This window comes from Sorex araneus, chromosome X (assembly GCF_027595985.1).
Source record: "Sorex araneus isolate mSorAra2 chromosome X, mSorAra2.pri, whole genome shotgun sequence".
NCBI classification, from domain to species: Eukaryota; Metazoa; Chordata; class Mammalia; order Eulipotyphla; family Soricidae; genus Sorex; species Sorex araneus.
In genome coordinates this window covers 321,233,906-321,257,179 of record NC_073313.1, presented here as the reverse complement: position 1 = coordinate 321,257,179, position 23,274 = coordinate 321,233,906, and the positions used below count along the sequence as shown (strand labels likewise).

At 35.0% G+C, this 23,274-nt stretch overlaps 1 protein-coding gene across 1 annotated transcript in view; it reads left to right on the top strand.

Annotated features, from left to right (window-relative positions):
* FANCL (FA complementation group L) overlaps window positions 1-23,274 on the top strand; it is a 73,844-nt gene that overhangs the window by 40,900 nt on the left and 9,670 nt on the right. Inside the window, exons 6-8 of the mRNA XM_055121329.1 lie at window positions 2,979-3,075; window positions 9,657-9,725; window positions 15,025-15,075. Coding sequence (XP_054977304.1) covers window positions 2,979-3,075; window positions 9,657-9,725; window positions 15,025-15,075 — 217 coding nt within the window. The remainder of the gene's footprint in view (window positions 1-2,978; window positions 3,076-9,656; window positions 9,726-15,024; window positions 15,076-23,274) is intronic.

The following is a 23,274-nucleotide window of genomic DNA, read 5'->3' as shown; positions in this document are numbered from 1 at the left end:
GGAAAAAAAATGCACATTTTCTTTTTGGAAACTTCTCAAGCAATGCCCTGGTCTAGACCTTAGAATTCTCTTTTTTCTTTCTTTTTTTTTTTTTTTGGTCACACCCGAAGATGCACAGGGGTTACTCCTGGCTCTGCACTCAGGAATCACTCCTGGCCGTGCTCAGGGGACCATATGGGATGCTGGGATTCGAACCCGGGTCGGCTGCGTGCAAGGCAAACGCCCTACCCGCTGTGCTATCGATCCAGTCCCTAGACCTTAGAATTCTTCCAATCTCCACCACCATTTTTGGTTTCTTATATTTTAAAGCCAAACTTATTTAATTTCTTCGAGACTATGTCTTGCCCTCTATTCTATGTGCTATTTTTTTTTTCAATGTCTCCCCCCTCCCTTTTTTTGTTTTCTTGTTTGCTTTTGTTTTGGGGCCACATTTGGCAATACAGAATGAATGATTACTGACCCTGTGCTCAGGGATCACTGTGGTAGGTCTTGGTGGACCATATGTAGTACCGGAGATGGAAGCTGGGTTAGTCATATGCAAGGCAAGCACTGTAACCTCTGTACTGTCTCTCCTGACCTCTGGATACTTTTTATTGAATATTCTGTTTTATCAACCAGTTTGCGTTTTTTTTTTTATGAAATTCATTGAATACTTGCTTTATTAATGCTGTTTCTTTTGTTTTTATAATTTTGGGTTTATTTATACCTTACTCATTAAAAAACTTAGTGAATTGATAGAGCATGTATACATGTGTTCATCTCCACATCTTGAATCTTTTTTTTTAAATTTTTTATTTTATTGAATCACCATGAAAAAAATACAAAGCTTTCAGGTTTAAGTCTCAGTCATATAATGATTAAACCCCCATCCCTTCACCAGTGCACATGTTCCACCACCAAGAACCCCAATATACCCGCCTCCCACCCGCCCCCCAACAAAGTAGCTAATGATCTTCACTTTATTCTCTCTATACTTTGAATACATTCAATATTTCAATAGAGAAATCATTATTATTGTCTGGAATTTTCCCCCAACAATCAGGCCTGCTGAAAAGGCATCATTTAATAATTTCTTTTCATTGCTGAGAATGAAGACTCTATGAACTTGTGCGGGTGGTTTTGGATTTCTGATATTTTAGCTCAGTTCACAGTCTAGATACATTTCTGTAAGAAGCCGCTCTGGGTGCCAAAATGGGTTAGAAGACCTCTTCGATCATAGTCTTTAGGAGCAGAGGGTCCGTTTCGAGAGCGGCAGCTCTGGATCTTATCTGGGAGGAGGGCATGCCTGTAATGCCCCCGCCCCCCATGATCGCCTATGAGCAACATCACTACAAAACTCATACCTCTGGGATGGGAGTCTTAGGAGGTGGCTCTCGCCATGTGGAACCATATCTTGAATCTTAAGCTTCAGTATTTTTAAGAATCAAATACCCGTATATTTAATCCTTAAAGATACATGATAAAACATGTGATAAAATACCATGTCTAATTTTAGGAGAATTTAAAATGCTGGCATATAAAGCTGAAAGAAAATTATGTAAAATTGTGGATATTTTAATATAAGTAATATATTTTTAGAATGACTAGACTTTTTATAGTTATGACTAAACTTTCTTCCTTTATAGTACAGCAGGTGGGGTGTTTGCCTTGCACATCGGGTTAGATTCCTCCGTCCCTCTTGGAGAGCCCAGCAAGCTACTGAGAGTATCCTGCCTGCATGGCTGATACAGGCTAGCAAGCTATCCTGGCATATTCCATATGCAAAACACAGTAACAACATGTCTCACAATGGAGACGTTACTGGTGCCCACTCGAGCAAATCGATGAACAATGGGATGGCACTGCTACAGTACTACAGTTTTATTTTATCCTGTTTTGGGGACTATGTATTGCCTTTAGATTTATATCTAATTTTTATTAGTGTTCTATAACTTTATTGTCCCGCATTTTCTTGAAATTGAATCATTTCACCGTAATATATGACCACTGACTAAAAGGCATATAGTGATGTTTAAAAATTATTTTCTAGTTTTGGAGGCTGTTAATTTCTGGACTCTAATGGGTCTTCCTCTTATTAGGGATATGGGTTATAAGTTGTATAATATTCTTCAGGTTCTTTTTATCTTTACAAGAAAATAGTATTGTAAAAATGTCAAAAGAGATCCACATGTCCAGCTCACAAGTAAATATACTCCTAAATTTGAACCTTTCTGGCAGTAGCTTATGCCACTCAAGGGACCATATTTTTATAGAATGATATATTTCAAAGGGTCTTGGTTTCCATTGTAGAAAATTCATGCATTTAGAGCAACTTTAAGCCAAAACAATTTTGCTTGTGCCATATTTTTAAAATATTATTCATCTTGAACACATGCCTAGGTTAAGTGTCAGAAACCATATATTGCACAAAAAAGAAAATTTATTGTTAGGAGACCAAGCTGTACCTGTGCTTATACAGCATTTTCCTTAGAGGATCAATTTGAGTATATGAACTAATATCAGCCAGATATTTGGACAGTAACATTATTGATAATAAAGGAGAAATTCATTGAGGAGAAAAGCAAATAAAGGAAGCATAAAAGTCTCATACTGTATGAAACTACAGAAATGGATCAAATAGTTTGACAGAAAGTTTAATGTGTACATAAGTAGAGGCTGACAGGAACATGCTGTGTGTGCCAAAGGTTCCAGTGATGGAAAACCGAAACATAGTGCTCACTGACCACAGCATGAGCCTTGACACACATTGTAAATAACCCAGAGATCTATGACTGCATTAAGCTCTAGGCTGGTGTATTAACTGCAGTAAATCTATAGGAGCATAAAGGGCTGATGTGCAGAAATCCCTCTGATTAATTTTTGTAGTGGATTAATATGGATATAGAAATATTTTTATTTTGAATTCTGTCATCTTTCAGCCTCTCTTCCTCTCCACTGTGCCATCCCCTGAATGGTCATTTTTTATTCTCTCTCACCAGACTTGTTTATGTGGATTCTTGCTTCAGTACCATCAAGTTAAAAGCTGAAGATGCTTCTGGTAGAGAGCATCTAATCACTCTCAAATTGAAGCCAAAGGTATGTGTGTTGTTAAACTGTTACTGTGGTTAGGATATAGGGAAATACTTTGTAAATGAAATCTAAATCATTTCAGTATAAAGAGGTGCTAATTTTAAAAGTTTGTGTGATGCTTTTGGAAAGCATCAAAGCATTTATTCACATTGTTTTCACTGGCATAGATAGTTTCCTGTCACTATGTTAATTCAAATTTGATAAAAACATAAACTTTAAAGTAAATTTTATTTAGTTATTTATTTATTTTTTTGCTTTTTGGGTCGCACCTGGCAATGCTCAGAGGTTACTCCTGGCTCTGCACTCAGGAATTACTCCTGGCGGTGCTCAGGGGACCATTGGGGTGCTGGGACTCGAACTCTGGTCGACCACTTGCAAGACAAACGCCCTACCCGCTGTGCTATCACTCCAGCCCCCTAAAGTAAATTTTAAAAACATGATCAGGAAGTCTTAAGGTATCTTAGTTTTGTAAGATATAATAGAAAAGTTGGAAATTCCACCATACTACATTCTACTGAAGGTTGTTACTTTCAACTCTCTGAATTGCATTTGCTGTTCTTACTGTAATTGCCCACCCCGCCATCCTCACAGTAAACAAACACATATTCAGACTTTATTGATTTTGACTAAATTTTTCACTTCTGTAAAAAGTAAAAGGAATTTTTCACTTTTAAGAATTTGTAAGTGTTATATTTATTTATAGATCCCTTATAGATTAGTAATTTATAGATACTAATTTTATTGGCAAACAACATAGCCATTTTTTATATTATATTACTAGATTTTGAGTAAAATAAGTTTGTATATTAATCATTTATTTGTTAATCATCAGGGAAATAATTTGAAGAAAATCAGGACATCTGCCTTTTTTTTTTATATTGTTCCTAGGAATCATCAATCAACTCTATTTCAGGAGATTGTAGTGATGAAAAGATCAATTGTGTTTGTCCTTTTTAAAAATGTGTCTGGCATTTAAGCTTTCCACAAGAGAAAATTAATATATAAAGCTGTACTGGGTGACACAGAAAAGTTGATATCTTACAGTGCCTTTGTATCAAATAAGTTGAGAAATGACTGCCTTTTTTTACACATCAAATGTGTAGGTATAATTTTCAGACTTGCGATAGGTATTGAAAAAATATTAGTGGGATATAAATCTTATTTGTAAAAGAAGTTTTATATATGTGTCTCCAAATAACTTTCATCTTTTGAGATGAAAAAAATTTCTTTCCTTCTTAATTTTTAAAAGTGTGCTTATTTTAAGATCAGGAAACAATCTGACTTGATCCTTTCAAAGGTCACCTGCTGCCTGTGGCAAGGGTTCTATCATTTTCATTAGAGGTTTATTTGTTTATATTTTTACTTTGATAAAAGGTATCTTGCTTCTACAGAGACCAAAATTAAATATTTTAAATGCATCCTTTTTTTTTTCTATAGGGTTTTCTATTAGAAGAAAGTAATTTAAATCTATGTGGTCTACAACTACCCTTACAGGATTTTATTGCTTATTCTGGTTATTTACATTACTGGTGGTTTTGAGAGGTTTTTGAGAGCAACACATTTGACCCACTGTGCTTTTTTTAATTTCAAAAGATAAGATGAAACTATTAATATTTCACTGGAGCATGTTTTCAAGTGTCAGTTTTTATGGTATCAGTAATTGTGAACTCTATTACAGATGCCCTATAAGAGATAGGAGAAAGCTCTGTTTGTGGTAGGAAGGAATTGGGAAGAAAACAATGTGTTCCAAAAATATTTTTTAAAAAGAGGGAAACTAAGTGAATCTTCTATTGGTATGATTTATTAGACCAATAAATATTTTTTTACTTATCTCTTTTAGTTAAACTTTCATAGAGAGCAAAGTTGTATTTTAGATTTGATTATTTTTATTTTAGGAATATTTGAGTCTAGGGCTGGAGGTTTAAAATAGTGATAACTGAAACTATATGTTAAGAATACACAATATGGGACAGAGTGATGGTACAGCTGGTAGGATTTTTGCCTTGTACACGGCTTACCCAGGTTCAATCCCCAGCATCCCATAAGGACTCCCATCACTGCCAGGAGTAATTCCTGAGTACAGAGCCAATAGTAACCCCTGAGCATTGCCAGGTGTGACATAAAAAGACAAAAAAAACCCCTCAATGTATCCAATATTGATACAAATAAGTTTTAATGAATCAAGCTGAATTTTTAAATTAACCAAATAGACTTTTACAACACAAATACATATAATGCATACACCTATATTTTATATTTTTGACAGGTAGGAATGAAATTGTTTTTATTTGTGAATATATCCTCTCCCAGTTCTACCATTTGTGTCACTATCTTGAAAACCAACAAGAAAAATTACTAATTTTAACATGACACTCTATTAAAAATTACTTTTCAGGGACCAGAGAGATAGTGCAGGACTTAAGGCACATACCTTGTGTTTGGCCAACCCAGATCAATCCCTGGCACCACATTATTGAATGAAAACCAGGTCTGGCCCTAGAGATCCTTAGGATGGTGTGGGTAAACAGCACTGTGGCCCCTGAGCAATACTGCATCCTCAGGCCCTCATAAGTAATGGCCTACCTGGTTGGTCACATTCTGCCGGGTATGGTCTCCAGGTCCTTCGAGCACCTCTCGGGAGGGCATGAAAAGTAAATGAAAAAGTGATGAAGAGAATGAGTTAATTTTTTTTTATATTTTCCTTCGAACTAAGATATAATTACCTTATTTTCTTTCATAAAAGAAGTAGCCTATAAAGAGCTGGAGAGTTGGTTTGTAGAACTGAGTTTGGAAAGGGTAGAGTGGTGTTTAAAAGGGAGGAGCCTTTGGACATTGATGGAAGGAGCAGGCATTTAGACACCTTGTGATGCGTGTGGTGTTACAATGATGTATGAGTGAGACCATCATTAATGGTATTCTAATTCACCGTATTTCAGTAAAGATCAAGAAAAAAGACATAGCCTAGGGACTTCCTCAGCAGTGGTCAAGATCAACGCTATTTAAAATGAATAAATTTACAGATGATGCTAGGTAATAACCATTTCTGTAATCTGCTCTTTTTGTATTCATGTGTTTACTTGTGGGGTGGAGAACCTCACTGTTCACATGGTTCAGTCACAAAAACTTGGTTAAAAGTTTTCTTTAGAACAGTATACTATAGAGTTTAAAAAATAATGTGTGGTGCAAATATGTGCTTTTTATTGTATAATAATATTCTATATTTATTGAGTTTTTTTATTTGAAAAACAATTAGTTAAAAATCATGGATTCCTATTTTCTAATTTTTTTTATGGGGAGTGTTTGTTATTGTCAGGCTTCTAAGGTAAAACTTAAGGCTATTAGTTTCTGGTGGAAACTATAAATTATCTCTATTTAGATAATGTCTTATGAAAACTACCTGAATTCTGATAATTATGATGCTTAGTTTTTTATGCTTTTGTTAGTATCTTGGTACCTATACTCTATAAATGACTAGGTTCACTCTTTTTGTCAGATTATCCAGAAGTTAAAATTTGTATCTTTTAGGTTCTTTATGATTATAAAAGATTATATATATAAAATTGATCTTAGTCTGAATATAATGACCACATATGCCATATCACATACATAAAGAAAGATAATTTATTATATAGTATCTTGCATAATTACATCTAAAATTAAATTTTAAAGATATCACCTCAGAAACGTTGTTGATTAATGTATGTACATGGGTTTATCATTTTATTTATTGTAACCTATGTTTTGTTTATCTATTTGTGTATCAGTTTCCCATGGTAGTTAGTGACTTCTAAAGTCGAACCTTACTTGGCTTTCTCATTCTAAATGAGGTAAAAATTTTATTAATTTAATACTTTTACCTAGATTGATGATTTTATTTTTTATTGAATCACCGTGGGATAGAGTTACAAAGCTTTCCTGGTTGAGTTTCAGTCTTACAATGATCAAACACCCATCCCTCCACCAGTGTACATTTTCCACCACCAATGTCCCCAGTATCCCTCCCGCCATCCCCACCTCACCCCACCCCCTGCCTCTATGGTAGACAATTTCCTTCTTTCTTTCTCTCTATTTTTGGACATTAACTGTATCACTGTATCACTGTCATCTCATTGTTTGATTTGCTCGAGTGGGCACAAGTAACATCTTCATTTGTCCCTGTCATGTGCTAGGGTAGCCAATGGTGTCTGCTTGCTCCGGGAACATGAAGAGCATATTGTTGTTACTGTTTTTGGCATATTAAATATGTCATAGGTATCTTGCCAGGCTCTGCCATATGGGGAAAAAAATTAATAAAAATAACAGAGGTCACTCCAGGAAAAATTGCATTGCTCTCTTCCGGGGGAGCTTTGTTTTATAGTCTCTGGATTTGGCTGTTGATGAGATTACATGGTGCCTGGGGGAGTTTGTGGGTGTGACTGCCAAGCTACTGGAAAACTGGGGATGTGGGTGGAGGAGACCCAGTCCCAATCGGAGCAGGTGTGGAGATTTCAGCCACAGGTCCCGCATACCTGGGTTCCTCTGTCAGTTCCTTCCTGGGTGAGGCTCGTCCAAGCATGCGGAGAGTGGCCTTGAGCATGGCTGTGGCTGGGTTCTGGAGGTTTTCAGCTACTGGGGCTCTGCCTGGGGTGGGTAGGGAAACTCAACCTGCCCCCCTCCAAGGGCTCCCTGGTGAAGACAGCCTGGCGCGGGGGTAGGGGATTCATTATGGTCTGCAATACAGATACTGTGAGACCACCATGTTTGCTCCTTTATTTACTTTCAGCACACATCTCCCATCCCTTGTGATCCCTCAACTGTCATTGACTGAGTGATCCCTTCTCTATCCCAGCTGCCTTTTTCTCCAGCTCATGAGGCAAGCCTCCAATTGTGGAGCATAGATTGATGATTTTTCATGCTAGAAAGTTAACTATTTTTGGCGACATCATTAGGAAATAAATAGAAGCAACTAAAAGTAAATTAAATAGTTTTTGAATTTTGGATCACATCAGTAGCGATGCTCAGGGCTTACTCATAGGTTTCTGCTCAGGGATTGCTCCTGGTGGTGTGTGGGCAAACCATATTTAGTACTGGGAATTGAATCAGGGTCCGCTGTTTGCAAGGCAAGTGCCTTAACCCCTATGCTATCACCTTTTTGTCCTATAAATAGTGTTTCACACAGTAGAAGGATCAGGTGGTTGTTACTTTTAAATTAAAATATGCTGTTTTGTTAAATACTATAATAATAATGATGATGATGATGATGATGATATTTTATCCTTTTTCCCTACATAGGGAAATAGTGAAAATAAGAGAATAAAAAGAATGACATTCTAAAACCTGTTTAAACATTGTCAAATGTAAGCTTTTTAAAAATATTTTTAGGGGCCGGAGCGATAGCACAGCTGGTAGGGCGTTTGCCTTGCACGCAGCCGACCTGGGTTCGATCCGCGGCATCCCATATGGTCCCCAAAGCACCGCCAGGAGTAATTCCTGAGTGCAAAACCAGGAATAACCCCTGGGTGTGACTCCCCCCCCCAAAAAAAGGCAAAAAAGAAAAATTTAAAAAATATTTTAAAATATTCTAAAGAATTAAAATATTAAATTTAGCTTTCTAATGAAAATAAATGGAAGTGTTTTAAAAATTAAATTTCGGTTTAAAGAATCTAGAATTGGATTTTAAAAAATCATGCAGTACAATCTTAAGGTAACAATATCAATTATTTAAGAATACCTTTTGTCTTTGTTAATGTAGCTACCTGATTTTCCTATGTCTATCCTAAAACTATTAGAGCTTAATTTTCTATTTATCAAATGTAAAAATGATAAATAGTTATGGTTTGGTCCACTTTGGCTGTGCTCAGGGATCACTCCTTTAGGTGCTCAGAACTATATGTGGTACCTGGGATTGAACCCATGTTGGCCACATATAAGACAAGTGTCTTACCTACTATATCATCTCTCTGGCCCCTGCAAAAATCTTTTTAAGTTGATAACAACATTTTTGTGCATTTTTTTAACTGCTGCTGTCTCTTTAAATAATAACTGCGTCTAATAAGATTGAATAGACTGAGAAAAAATTGATTATCAGCTGGTTTGATATTTAAAGAAAAGAAACTGAGATCCATTGTGGTGCACCTGTCAAATTATATTAGCAGCTACCTGACACTAACTTAATTCATTATTCTTTACTTAAATATGATTGCTCTGTCATCCCAAATCACCAAACTTGTTATCGCATAAGTGTAATTTGATTGTTAATCAGCACTTAGTATGTTAATACCATTATACTATATTTTAATTCTACCATAATATATTTATATTATTTATGTAAATAAAATATTTATATAAACATTTATTATAATACATATTTATGTGATCATTTTGTAAAAGAATTATATACTAATAAATGTATATTATGATGTGCATTTTTATATCACCATACTATAATTTCACTATATAATGATGGTGGAATCTAATAGCACAATTAAACATTTAGATGAAATATTTTTATGTTTGTAATACTTTCCCTAAAATACTTAGTTTATTCTAAAATTTCTCATTTGAATACAAAAGCAAAAATAACCTTTTTTTACCCCCTTCTTAAATAGTACCCTGCAGAATCACCTGATGTTTTTGTGGATTTTCCTGTCCCTTTTTCCTTTTCTTGGACACCGCAGGTAAGTTTATAAATTTATTTTGAGTATTAAAAAAGTATATCTGATTTCCTCAGAATTGACAATGATAGTTTATAAGGTGATTTGTTTTTATTTTCTGCATTTATAAGCCAGTCTTCTACAGATCTTCTTTCTAGTAATGTCCATTTTCTCTATTTCAGTTTCTGTACACAGAGACACACGCCCATATACACACTTACACACATACTCTATCCATTCTTTCTCCTATATTTTAGATTTGCCTCATGTAATCAAAATGTTTCTGAGGAAACTCTGTTGACAGAAATTTTCTTTAGATTTAAGGAAAGAAGCCTTTACAGTAAAGCTGTGAAATGTTAATATTGCTGAAAATTTTCAATATTTCTGAAACTTCTAAAGTTGATGAAATAATATTCGAGTTCTAAGAATTAAGAGTTTAGTTGACTGAAAATATAAGTCCTGGCATTTCCACTTTTTATTATTTAAATTGTCCTTAGTTATCCTTCAGTTTACACCGCATTCTTTTTAAATGTACTTCAAAACATTCATACTTTGTGTAAAAAATAATGGGATTTTTTTTCTATCCCCCCCATTTTTATTTTCTGCTCCTATCGATTTAATTTTCAATACATAAATGATAATCTAAGGCAATATGTTTAGAAGTACACTGTAAACTGTAATTGTATATAAAGTGATATTATTTTCAGTAATACCATAGTAATTACATGTATATGCTTCTTAAAAATTTGACAACATTGGTTACATTCCGTGAAAGATTTAATGATCATGATTTAAAAAAAAATTTAGTAATGAATTTTTAAAAATAAGCTAGTAAATGGTAAAGCTAGAGAAATGGAAAGTGATAGAAAATTCTTATGGAAAGAGAAGAAATTCCTCGTGACTTTTTCCAAATACTTTTTAAAGTTGTACATATTCTTATTAAGTTTTGATAGTTTCAAGTGAAAATTCATTTCTACTTAACATTTGACATTATAAATGCGTGCACTGTAGCACTGTCACACTGTCTTCCTGTTGCTCATCAATTTGCTCGAGCAGACACCAGTAACGTCTCCATTGTGAGACTTGTTGTTACGTTTTTGGCATATCAAATATGCCACAGGTACCTTGCCAGGCTCTACCACGTGGGCAGGATACTCTTGGTAGCTTGCCAGGCTCTCCGAGAGGGACGGAGAAATCGAATCCGGGTCGGCTGCATACAAGTTGGACATCCTACCCGCTGTGCTATTGCTACAGTCCAGTAGATGCATAGGATAAAGTAATTGGTGAGGTAATTGTTCATATATATATAATTATATTTGGCTGGAGCGATAGCGAGCAAATCAATGAGCAGTGGGAAGACAGTGACAATGATATAATTAGATTTAATGAAAAGAACCTGACAGAATTCACAATCTTGTTTGTGAAGATCCAAGTGTCATGTTTTTTAAATCATACATCCATTAAAAAATGCCCTTTTCATTTTTCCTTTAAATACAAAATGAAAAGGAGACCAGCAGGTAAGTACAGTGCTTTGTGAGCATGCAGGGACTGGACCCGGATTCCATAGCCAGCAGAACATGGTTCTTCAGGCCTTACTGGGTGCAGATTTGGATACCTCTACAAACCCCTGAATGTGGCCGTTGAGGCTCCAGGAACCGCCAGAACGTCCCAAGTATCCCCAGAATCACAAAGCTTCATCACAGCCATGTGCTCTTCTATTGAACCATCATCCAATTGGCCAAGAATCACAGGGGGAGCCCCAGTGCTCCTGAGTGCTACTTGGGAGGCCCTCCAAAAAGAAAGTTTTGGAAGGCTTCTCCCTAAAATACAGAGCAAAACAAAGTCTTTCCTTCCAGTTTCATAGAAATCAAGAAAATATAGAGGATGAAATACCTTGTATTTTGATGTACGTTATCAGTATATAAGAACTACTATTTTAGGTGCTAGAGTGATGATACAGCTGGCAGGATACTTGCCTTACATGAGGTTGGGGTTCATTCCTGGTTCCCTGTATGACTCCCCCAAGCCCTGCAGGCCGTGATCCTTGAGCACAGAGCAAGCCCTGCGTAACACCAGTAAGACCTCAAAGCAAGCAAACAAATCTACTGTGTCGATTTTTTGATTTACGATTTGGAATTACATGTAAATTCTATACCTTTTAAAAAAATAAACATTGACTTTGACCTTTCATGAGATAACATTGTACCTAGAGTGCAATATTGTTTGAAGATAGCTTATCTCAAGTTATATATTACAAAAATTAAGGTTGAAGAATACATTTTCCTTGAGCTTTACTATTTCTTTTCTTTTTTTTTTTTTTTGCTTTTTGGGTCACACCCAGCGATGCTCAGGGGTTACTCCTGGCTTTGCACTCAGGAATTACTCCTGGCAGTGCTTGGGGGACCATATGGGATGCCGGGGATCGAACCTGGGTCGGCCGCGTGCAAGGCAAACGCCCTACCCGCTGTGCTATCGCTCCGGCCCCAAGCTTTACTATTTCTAATACATGTAACCATACAACTTCTTCACAGAGTTTAACTTGTGAAAAAGTTTATTTATACACAACAAATTTTTGAAACACTTCCCCTATTCATTCATTTAGCAAAACTAATTTGGGCTGGAGCGATAGCACAGCAGTTGGGTGTTCGCCTTTCTCGAAGCCGACCCAAGTTCGATTCCTCCGCCCCTCTCGGAGAGCCCGGCAAGCTACCTCCTGCGTATTGGATATGCCAAAAACGGTAACAATAAGTCTCTCAATGAGAGACATTACTGGCGCCCGCTCAAACAAATCGATGAGCAAGGGGATGACAGTGAATTGCTGACTTTATTAGACTAGAAAAAAAATACTGGGGTGGAGCATATCCGGCAATGCTCAGGAGTTACTCCTGGCTCTGAACTCGAATTATTCCTTTGTGGTGCTTAAGCAACCATATCGGATGCCAGGGATTGGGATGGAACCCTGGTTAGCAATGTGCATGGCAAAAGCACCCTAACTGCATTACTACTATCTTTCCAGCTCTTAGACTAGAAAAATTTTGAGGACAGTTTCTCTCAATTTTTGTATCCTATCTCTGCTTAATGATAGTCAAAATCAGCATGGAATAAGTATTTTTCTATTTGATCTTTTTTTTTCTATTTCTTGTTTATTAGAATTAGCTACTTCCCTAAAATTTAGGTGTTTGCACACTTTTTTACTACATTTATTTATTCCATATTTAAAACATTTGCAATCTGGAGTTTTTAGTACAGTATTACTTTTGAGCTCTCCCTGTGTCTGGTAAGTTTATCTTAAATGCTTATGTGAATTACCTGTCAATTTAGTCATTGCCTTACTGTAAACTGGTTCATAGTTCATTAATATTTCAGTGAAAATTCTTGCATAGTTTTTGTAACACATATACAAGAGTTTTACTATGGATTATGGATAGAAGTGAAAATTGCAGATTATAGGAATTGGACCTTTTTTAGATTTATGATGTTGCTAAATAACTTCCCCACATGGGTTGTATAAGTTTATACTTCTACCCCAGCTGTGCATTTTGGAATAGTTGTATACCAACTATTTCAATAGTATACTTACTATTCAATAGTATTCAATAGTATACCTACAATAGTATACCTACTATTGTTTTTGAATCTGAATTTAATTTGACCTTAATTCTTATTAGGATCATTATTGCTATCTTTTTGCATCTCTAAATATAGGTTTCTTATATTTTTAGATACTTATTTTTGTTGTTCCAGGAATGGAAGCATGTTTTCCCTTTGAGATAGATTTTTTCATTTTTCATATGGTAAAATTTGTCAGTTTGTAGGTTTTCTTATTTTTTCTTTAATTTTTTAAATATAGTTGAGGTAACATAGCTACAATATTACTAATGTTCATGCATTTGTTATAAATTTACCTCCATTATTACCAAACTGTCACAGACCTCCACCATTATCCTTACATATCTTTTTTTTTTCAGTTTTAATTTTCAGTGGTGAATCTTCATTATTATCTTTCTTGTGATTTTTTTCTGTGCTTTGAATAAGAAAATTTTTCATACCTTTTTCAGCAAAAGTACTGTTCACAAGTTTATTTTATAATTTACACTTAAATAAAGTTGAATATTTGAGTTATATTTATTTATACTTGCATATTTTATATATGCTTATATATCTTGGATTTTGTCTTCATATTATGAGGTCTGGGAGAAATTTCAAAGTCTTTTAAACATATGCTGTTAAGTCACCAAATATTTTTAAAAACATTATTTACATATTGTTTTAGAAATAATTTGTTCTGGTTTATATATTGTTTAGAGTTAACATACATCATAAAACATTTTGGCAATGCTACCACTAGTATGAAGTCATATATCTTTTAGTCAGAAGAATGTTAGCATTATTAGTTTGAGAGTAAGAAGCAATTCAGACTTCTTAGCTCTGTGTGATTTTTTTTTTTCATTGACTTTACAGTTCTGCTTTTGGGAGTTATTTTATTTTTTTAAACATTTTTAAACAGTTGAGACTCTTAAGTAACCTAAATGTTCCTATTGTAGTGTAGTCCACATTACATTTAAGAGACTGTAAATAGGTTCCAGATAATTGATTTAAAAAAAAATCCTTGTCTTTTGTACATTTCCTCTTTGGTTTAGTGTTTCTGGACTTTAACTTGGAAGATCTTTATTTTCCTTTCTTTCTGTAAAATAATAGACATGGCTTTGTGGCATCCATATTAAAAATGGGTAATTTTCCTTATGGTCCCTGTCTTCCTGCTGGGTTGATAATGTTTTGATGTATTTTTCTTTTGCTCTGATGAGAGGTCTGCTGCTGCTGCTCTGACATATTCATTTGGATGAATAATTATAACTTGCACAATGTCAAGCTGAAGATGGTAGGGTTTTGTGCGTCATGACAAGCCTAGTAGCCAGTGCAGGTGTCTCACAGCATGATCAGCAACAGCCAGTGTATTCTGGCTCAGAGGAGACATTTAGAGTAGTAAGAAATCAGCACCAAGGGCAAGGCTGCTGCTACTACTGCTGCCTTGATATGTGCCAAAGAAACACAAAGTGCTTCTCAAAGACAAGTGACTCTGCACCTTCTCTCAGATATCTTCTATATTTACCCAGTACATTTTCTTTTTATAGGTCTAGCATAGAATATGAGCATCTTGTTATTTTTTTTATTCTATTTCCCAGCATTAAAAAATAAATGGCTTTGACAATCTGCTACCTTTTGGACTTTTACTTAGGGTCATATACTGGTGACTGATCAGATGATAGAATGCCTTATTAACGTGCACAATAATAATTATTCTACAGAAGGAAAATTTTTCTAGGTCACTGACAAACCCGAAATGCATAAGAAAATTGCAATTTTATCCATAAAGGTACCACTAATTTCAGACTCAGTGAAGTATACTTGGAACAGTACTTGGAATTTTCAGATTTAGTACAATTTCATAAATAATAGTCTTTATATTTTTTTATCATAGAAATATCATATTCTTGGAATAATGCCATGAATACAAGAAGAACAAAACTAATGATAAAGCCTCTGGCTGACAATTTGATGGTGAATGAAGAATTTGTAATTAAAGGAAACAGTCCTATTACATAGCAGGGAGCATGATCCATTAGTTAGAGCAGCAGACTAGCAGTTGGGTACCCTAGATTCTATTTACAGTTCAGCCATTGACTTAATTGTATAATTTCAAACAAGTCACATGGATGTTCCTTGCCTCAGTTCTTATGTATTTGGAAATAATGAATCTTTTATCTTTCATAGAGATGTTAAGAAAATTTAATTTCCTTTAAAACAAACAGAATGTCAGAAGGGAAAAACCCTCTATCCATTCTGAGGATGCTATGGATGTTCTTGTTAGCCCCTCTGGATACCTTTCTTTCCATTTTTCTCTTTGCTGTCATTGTTGGAGATTCCACTGAATTCTATTTTTGTTCACTCTACATATTATATATTCTCTTGACTTCTTGATGTTCTTGTTGACATGTGGTATGAATAAAAAGACATCAGAAGGATCAAAATAGAAATTTAATTCATTGTTAGATTATGTATGCAATGTGGTAGTGACATATTGACTCAGTTACTTATTTTAACCACTTCCTTTTTCAGTAATGTTTATTTTAAAAGTACTGTGGACTTTTACTTTAGATGAAGTAAATATAGTATATTCACATGTTGATTTTCAGTGATGTGTACCTGAAACTTGCATAATTGACAATATAGTGATACTTAAGTTAAAGGGAAAAGGGCACTCTGCATTGACTCTAGAAAGACAAAATACAAATAAGCAAAGTCAGAAAAAAATAATCATTTTTAATGCCTTTTCTTAGAAGTTGGATCTCACTAAATAGTGTTGGAACTATGTTTTCATTTAATAAAATGGTTCATTTTTTAAAGCCAGCATTGATAATGCTGTGAATTTGTTATTTCAGTAATCCCTAGAATCATTTGTTTAGTAGAATTGGGTTTAGGTTTCTCTACCAAATTAAGAGCTGATATGGTCACTAAGAACAGGTTACTTAGTAAAGTACCATGGTTTCTTAACCCCATATGTTAATTGTTTAATTACTACTAACTTTTAAATTTTGTTGTTGTTGGTAGTCTTTAAATCTTTTCTTGTTTATCAGCAGAATATGGGCAAACTATCTTTTAAGTTTGTATTCTAATTAAAGGTAAACGTATTTTGAAATTAGCTGTATTTCTAACTTCCGTTCTATCTTTTTTCCACTTTAAAGAAAATCATTTTTAATTGTTAGCTGATCGTTTTTGTGTTATAATTTGTTGTTACATGATCTTAAAAATATATTACTTCTAGTTTATTTATTTGGGGCATTATACAATTATCTTTCTGGTATAGATAATGTGTAGTTTGCTGTTTTTCTGTCTGTCCCATACCACACACATGCATATTTCATATCTTCTGTTTTCTGCCAATTATATGCGTGATATATAACTTTTACTACTTAAATTATTATGAATATAAGTGTAATCTATATAATTGTGGCAAAGAAAAGCCACATAGTTAACTATGATTTTCTTTTCCTAGTGTTTGTTATTTTTAGAGTTTACAATTGTCTTCCATTTTCATGATCATGGATCTCATTTTGGCCTTACCATTTCATCAGTTACTTTCTCATAATTTTCTTTGTAAACCAGATTTTTCATGTATCTAATTTTTCTAAGGTTAACAGCTTCTTTGAAGACTTTTTTGGGTGTCCATTATATTAATTTTTAAGAGTTTCTTCATATATACATCTTTCGTCCCTGTATATATGAATATATATATATATATTTTTTCTTGTTTCCATTTTGAATAACTTGTTTGAATTGTTTTTTCCTAGTATTATAACCTGCTAATTCATAGTTAAAAATCATATATGAAAAGCTACGTGGAAACTTGAGTATATGAGTTGCATTTGTGATCATACTTTTCAGTAGAGTCATGTGATAATCTGCTAATTAGGAATCCCGAATGTTAACATCTTTTTTTGTTGTTCCTTTGTTGTTGCTGATGATGCTGTAGTGACCACTGGTTGCACACACACCTGGCTGTAGTGCTCTTGTTTTCAGCTGTGGTACTCACTGGGGAATAACATATGCTATTGTGCCTGTATCCCAACTGCAGTGGTCACCAAGGTTTATATTCCACTAGTGGCAGTGCTTGCTTCTCAGGGCACATCTGTTATGGTAACAGTACTCATGTTGGGAGGAGGGTTGTGCTTCCTGGTTGTGGAACTTGCATATCTTTTGCTAGTTGTGATGTTTGTCCTGGGTCACATTCCTTGTTGTGATGCTTATAACTTGCCTGGCTGCCAGGTGTCCAGGAGTCACTTCGAGTCCTGGGGAATGTCAACAGAACTGCTAGACACAAATATCAGAGTTGACAGGTTCACACGTGGAGCATAGAGTATGCTGGTGACTTGTACTTAGGATCATATATATGCATGTCAGGCAGGTGGTTCAAGTCACTCTGCCATTTTTCTAGGCTCCAAGTGTTGATATCTTGCATCATTATCATCATCATAATCACCATAATTGTATTACCAAGTGTTCATAATAGAATTTTAGGCATTTAGTGTTCCAGCACCAATCCCACCACCAGCATGAGTTTCATCCCACCAATGTGCCCAGGATCCCAGCCAGTCTCAGCCTGCGTCCTTGCAGGCACAATTTTAAGTTTGGTTTGGGACTTAGGCTTACAATATTGTAGGCTCTGTGTTTAGACATATACATATAATGTTACACCACATCTATGCTAGGGGTCCCCAACCCTTGCTCTTGTATCCTCTCTACCCCTTCTTATTTCCTCTCGATTTCTTTCTTTTCCTGTTCTTCTCAATTTTGTTTATCTGTTTTCTAATCTTTATAAATTCCCTGATAATGCTTGTTTGGGTTTAATGAGCTTTTTCTTTTCTAGCACTGGTCTGTGAGATCTCTTTTGGTTGTTGTTTTTGTTTTTTTGATGTATACATTACAGTGGTGTATCTTTCCTTTGTTACTGATTTTAGTTGTATCTTACAATTTTTTCATGTGCTTTTTAAAATCTTATTTTAAAATCCATATTTTAAAATTTCCCAATAGATATTACACCCTTTCTATTCTCCCTTCTATTCCCTCTGTTGTTGTGTTGTTGCTGCTATTGCAATGATTGGGGTAGAGGGGTGTCATATCCAATTGTTTGTGGTGTTAACATGCTCTGCTAATGCTGATTGAGGGCATTCCCGTGTCTTGAACATCTGTTCACTGAGGATCACTCAACTTCATTTGTGCTTATGCACTTTCTTCTTATGTGCTTGTTGGAGGTCTCTGTTGGACAAATATATGTGCTGACTCAGGGTTCCACTCTTTATAGCAGTTTTGCATATCTCTTGTTGTAGTGCTCTATAGGAGTGGTCCTACACTTTTTTTTTGCTATGTCCAGTTATGTCTTTGTCATACCTTCTGATATCAGAAACAGCTATCAGTAATCAGAGCATAAATCCCTAGTATGTGGAAGACACAAGTCTTTCTGCCCAGTGACTCATACAAAATAGATCAGGACTTCCTGTCTTAGTGGTTGGAATTTGGTGATGAGTAGCCCTAGACAGGCAAGGGGCTGAAATTTTGGAAAGTTGAAAGCTTCATTCAACTCCACTGCTGTAGAATGGTTACATTACACAGATTGTGTCTGTGCAATTGTTTGAGCTGGGAAAGAGATTCCTGGTGCTTCCCACTCAGTCTTGTACCTGTAGTCTGTCTTCTCTTTAATTGGCTGTATTTTTATTTTTTATTTCTGTGTATGTGGCCTACAATATGTGGATAGGTAAGGACTAGTTTAAAAGTATCTATTTTCAAACTTAGTTTGTTTCTTTTTCCAAATCTTTTGGAAGGAATTGTTACTATGTTCTATAAAGACAGCACATGTAGTGAATATGCTTAAATTGCCATTGTTGAAGATATATTCTTATCACAACTTAAAAGTAGTAGCTTTGTAACTTTTGTCACGGTGATTCAATAAAATAAAATTTAAAAAAAAGTAGTAGCAACTCTTTTCAATCATTAGTGGTCAGTTGTAGTCAAAAATAATTTTAAGAGACGATATGATCTCTATGGATGCTTGGCAGAGAATAGCATTTGATAAAATTGATTTAGTTATAGAAGGAACTCAAAATGAGTTTGAGCACATCAGTGAAGCTTGCAAATAAGATCAAATGAGCTGAATATTTAAGAGATTTATCTTCTCTTTAAAGATATCTGATTGGAAATATTACAATTAATATTAAAATTAAATTTCTTTAAAAGTTTTATCTCTTGGTATTTCTTTATTCTATTGAAGTCTTTTGAATCCCTCAGATATAAAGATAAAAATGATTATTAGAAGAATTTATCTGCAAGTATTATAGGAAAGTAGAAGAAAGATCAGAATGGAAAGCAACTGTTGCAAGTACCAGAAAATTATGCTATTAATTTAAGTGTCATCAGAGCACAAAAGATCACATTCCAGGACTGTAAGAAAATTATTAAAATACTGGAAATAATAGTACTTAAGATGAAGATATTATACTCTAAGATCTAGTTAAGTGACTGACATTATTATATCACTTCAGGTATTATAAAGTAACAAAATGCTTTTAAAGATAATAAGCGTTACATTTTTGAGACTGGCAGTGTTCACACTTTTCTGCTTAAGTGCTTTCCTAGTTTAACATAATTTAATAACAGTTATGGAGTACAGCTATCATCTTAGATTCTATATATCTTTTCTCCTTCCTTACCCATTATGTATACATTTGACATATCTAACATACAGAATGATAAAACTTTATTTTCCAAATGATTTTCTGGCATTGTCCTTGCTATTAGAAATGTTACTAACTTGTATTTGATTAACCTGCTAATTATTGAGAAATCCTCAAAGTGAATGTGTTGCCCTGAGAATCCATTACTGTCCAGATATCATATTTTAGAAAGTTTTATTCTGGTATAATTTATATTGTATAATCATATTATGTAGCATTGTAGCACTGTTGTCCTGTTGTTCATCGATTTGCTCAAGTGGGCACCAGTAATTCATCATTGTGAGACTTGTTGTCACTGCTTTTGGCATATCGGATACGCCACAGGTAGCTTGCCAGGCTCTGCCATTCAGGCGGGATACTCTCAGTAGCTTGCTGGGCTCTCCGAGAGTGATGGAGGAATCAAACTCGGGTCGGCTACATGTAAGGCAAACGCCCTACCTGCTGTGCTATCGCTCCACGCCTCTCTTTAAAAATAGGATTGATAAAGCTGGATTATATAGGAAATCTATGTTTAACTTTTAAGAACTTACTAAACAGTTTTACAATATGATGTACCATTTTATAATTCCAACAAGTGTTTTAAAATTCCTGTTTCTCTGTATTCTTACTGACATTTGATATGGTTGATCTTTTTCACTTTAGTCATTCAATAGAGGTGCCCTAGTAGTTTACTATGATATCAGTTTGCATTTACTTAATGTTAGACATATTTTTATGTGCATTCATAACAAAGTCTTCAATTTTTTTGCTAATGACCCAGGTAAATAGAGGGAGATTTTGCCTTTGGAGTTTAGAAAACCAGTATTTCTTAGTTAAGCAACTATCCCAATCATACTTATCAGTGCAATTACAATGAATTTATTATTTATGAACTGATAGTTACTCATAAAGTTTATATCATATAGAAATGAAAGGACCTAGAAATATTCAAATGGTTTTGAAAAATAGAACTGTATTAGAGGATTGATCTATCTGATTTTATGGTGTTTTTTTTTCTTTTTGGGTCACACCTGGCAATGCACAAAGGTTACTCCTGGCTCTGCCTCTGCACTCAGGAATTACCCCTGGCGGTACTCAGAGGACCATATGAGATGCTGGGAATCGAACCCGGGTTGGCCACGTGCAAGGCAGCCACCCTACCAGCTCTGCTATTGCTCCAGCCCTGGTCCATCTGTTTTTAAAGCTTACAAATATACCTTTACTTTCACAGTGCGATATTATTATAAAATTAAATAAGATCACTGGAATAGAAAAATTAAATTATATTCATATCCTTATAACATTCAGCAAAGGTACAAAGACAATTCAGTGTAGAAAAAAGTCTTCACTAAAAGCATCTTTTAAGGATGAAACACCACTGACCAAGAAGTGGAAGCAAACATAAACAAATGTGATGACATTAAACCAAGAAGCTTCTGCACTTCAAAAGAAACAGTGACTAAAATATAGAGAGAGCCCAGTGAAGGGAAAAGAATATTTACTCAATACCCATCTGATAAGGGATTAATATCCAGGACATACAAGATACCAGTAGAATTATACAAGAAAAAACCTCCAACTCCATCAAAAAAAAAAGAGATATAAATAGCCAAAAGGCATATGAAAAAATGGTCTACATTGCTAATCACCAGGGAGATGCAAATAGAAACAACAATGAGATATCATTTCACACCATAGAGACTGGCACACATCAAAAAGAACAAGGACAACTAATGCTGGCACCAATGTGGGGAGAAAGGGACTCTTTCATTGTTGGTGGGAATGCCGACTGGTCCAGCCTTTTTGGAAAATAATATGAGCATTCCTTAAAAAACTAGAAATTGAGCTGCCATATGCCTTCGCAATATCACTTCTGGGAATATAACCCGAGGGTGCAAAAAAAGCAGAGTAGAAATGACATCTTCACCTGTATGTTCATTGCAGCACTGTTCACAATAGCCAGAATCTGGAAACAACCCAAGTACCTGAGAATAGATGACTGGTTGAAGAAAGTTTGGTAAATTTACACAATGGAATACTATGCAGCTGTTAGGAGAGATGAAGTCATGAAATTTGCTTATAAGTGGATGGACATGGAGAGTATCATGCTAAGTGAAATGAGTCAGAAAGAGAAGGGCAGACATAGAAGGACTGCACTCATTTGTGGAATATAAAATAACAAAATATAAGACTGACACCCAAGGACAGACACAAGGACCAGGAATGTTGCTCCATAGTTCAAAGAAGCCTGCCTCATGAGCTGGGGGAGAAGGCAGGTAGAGTAGAGAAGGGATCACTAAGTCAATAACGGTTGAAGGAATCGCTAGGGATGGGAGATGTGTGCTGAAAGTAGATAAAGGACCAAACATGATGGCCTCTCATTATCTGTATTGCAAACTCATAAGGAGAGAGAGAGAGAGAGAGAGAGAGAGAGAGAGAGAGAGAGAGAGAGAGAGAGAGAGAGAGAGAGAGAGAGAGAGAAACTGTCTGCTATAGAGGCAGATGGAGAAGTGGGACTGGGGACATTGGTGGTGAAAAATGTACCCTGATGAATAGATGGGAGTTAGGTCACTGTATGAATGAAACTCAAACATGAATGTTTTGTTAAGTGTAGTTCATGGTGATTCAATAAAAAAGAAAAGAAAAAGTCTTCATAAATGGAGCTGAAAAAGCTACTATGCATGAAATACATAAAATACATAAACTTAAATAGAATTTTAAGGTTATAAATGGAATTTTAAAGTTCTAGAATTTTAAATTTTACATAATCTGAATTTTAAAGTTATCTAAAATTGGGTTCTAAAATGTAAACAAACTACCAGTTTCCTGGAAGAAAGTACAAGGTAAAACATTTGTGACTTTGCAATGGAGAAGAGAGGCAGGGTGGAAGAGGCGGATAGGCAGTGACTAGAGACAGTGTGGAGGGTCTTGAGCACTTTGTTGGTAGTGAGATGCGTTAATCTCATGCATCAAAATCATAAATGGGGTCTCAAAACATAGTACAGTGGACCAAGAGCTTGTCTAACGTGGACCCTATCTGAGTTCTGACCCTTGTACCAATTATTGTTCCCCTGAGCATTGCCTGGAGTGATCCTTGAACACAGAGCCAAAATTAAGCCCTGAGACCCACTTGGTGTAACCCCCAAACCAAAACTAAAACAAGTTTTAGTTTAAAAAAGAACTTTAAAACAAGTTTAAAATAAGTAAGTAAAACAAGTAAGCAGTAAAACCATGTTACCTAAAATGTTATAAGTAGTTTTAAAAAGCATTGAAAAATGTCTTTGGCAAATATTTGTGTAGACAAATAT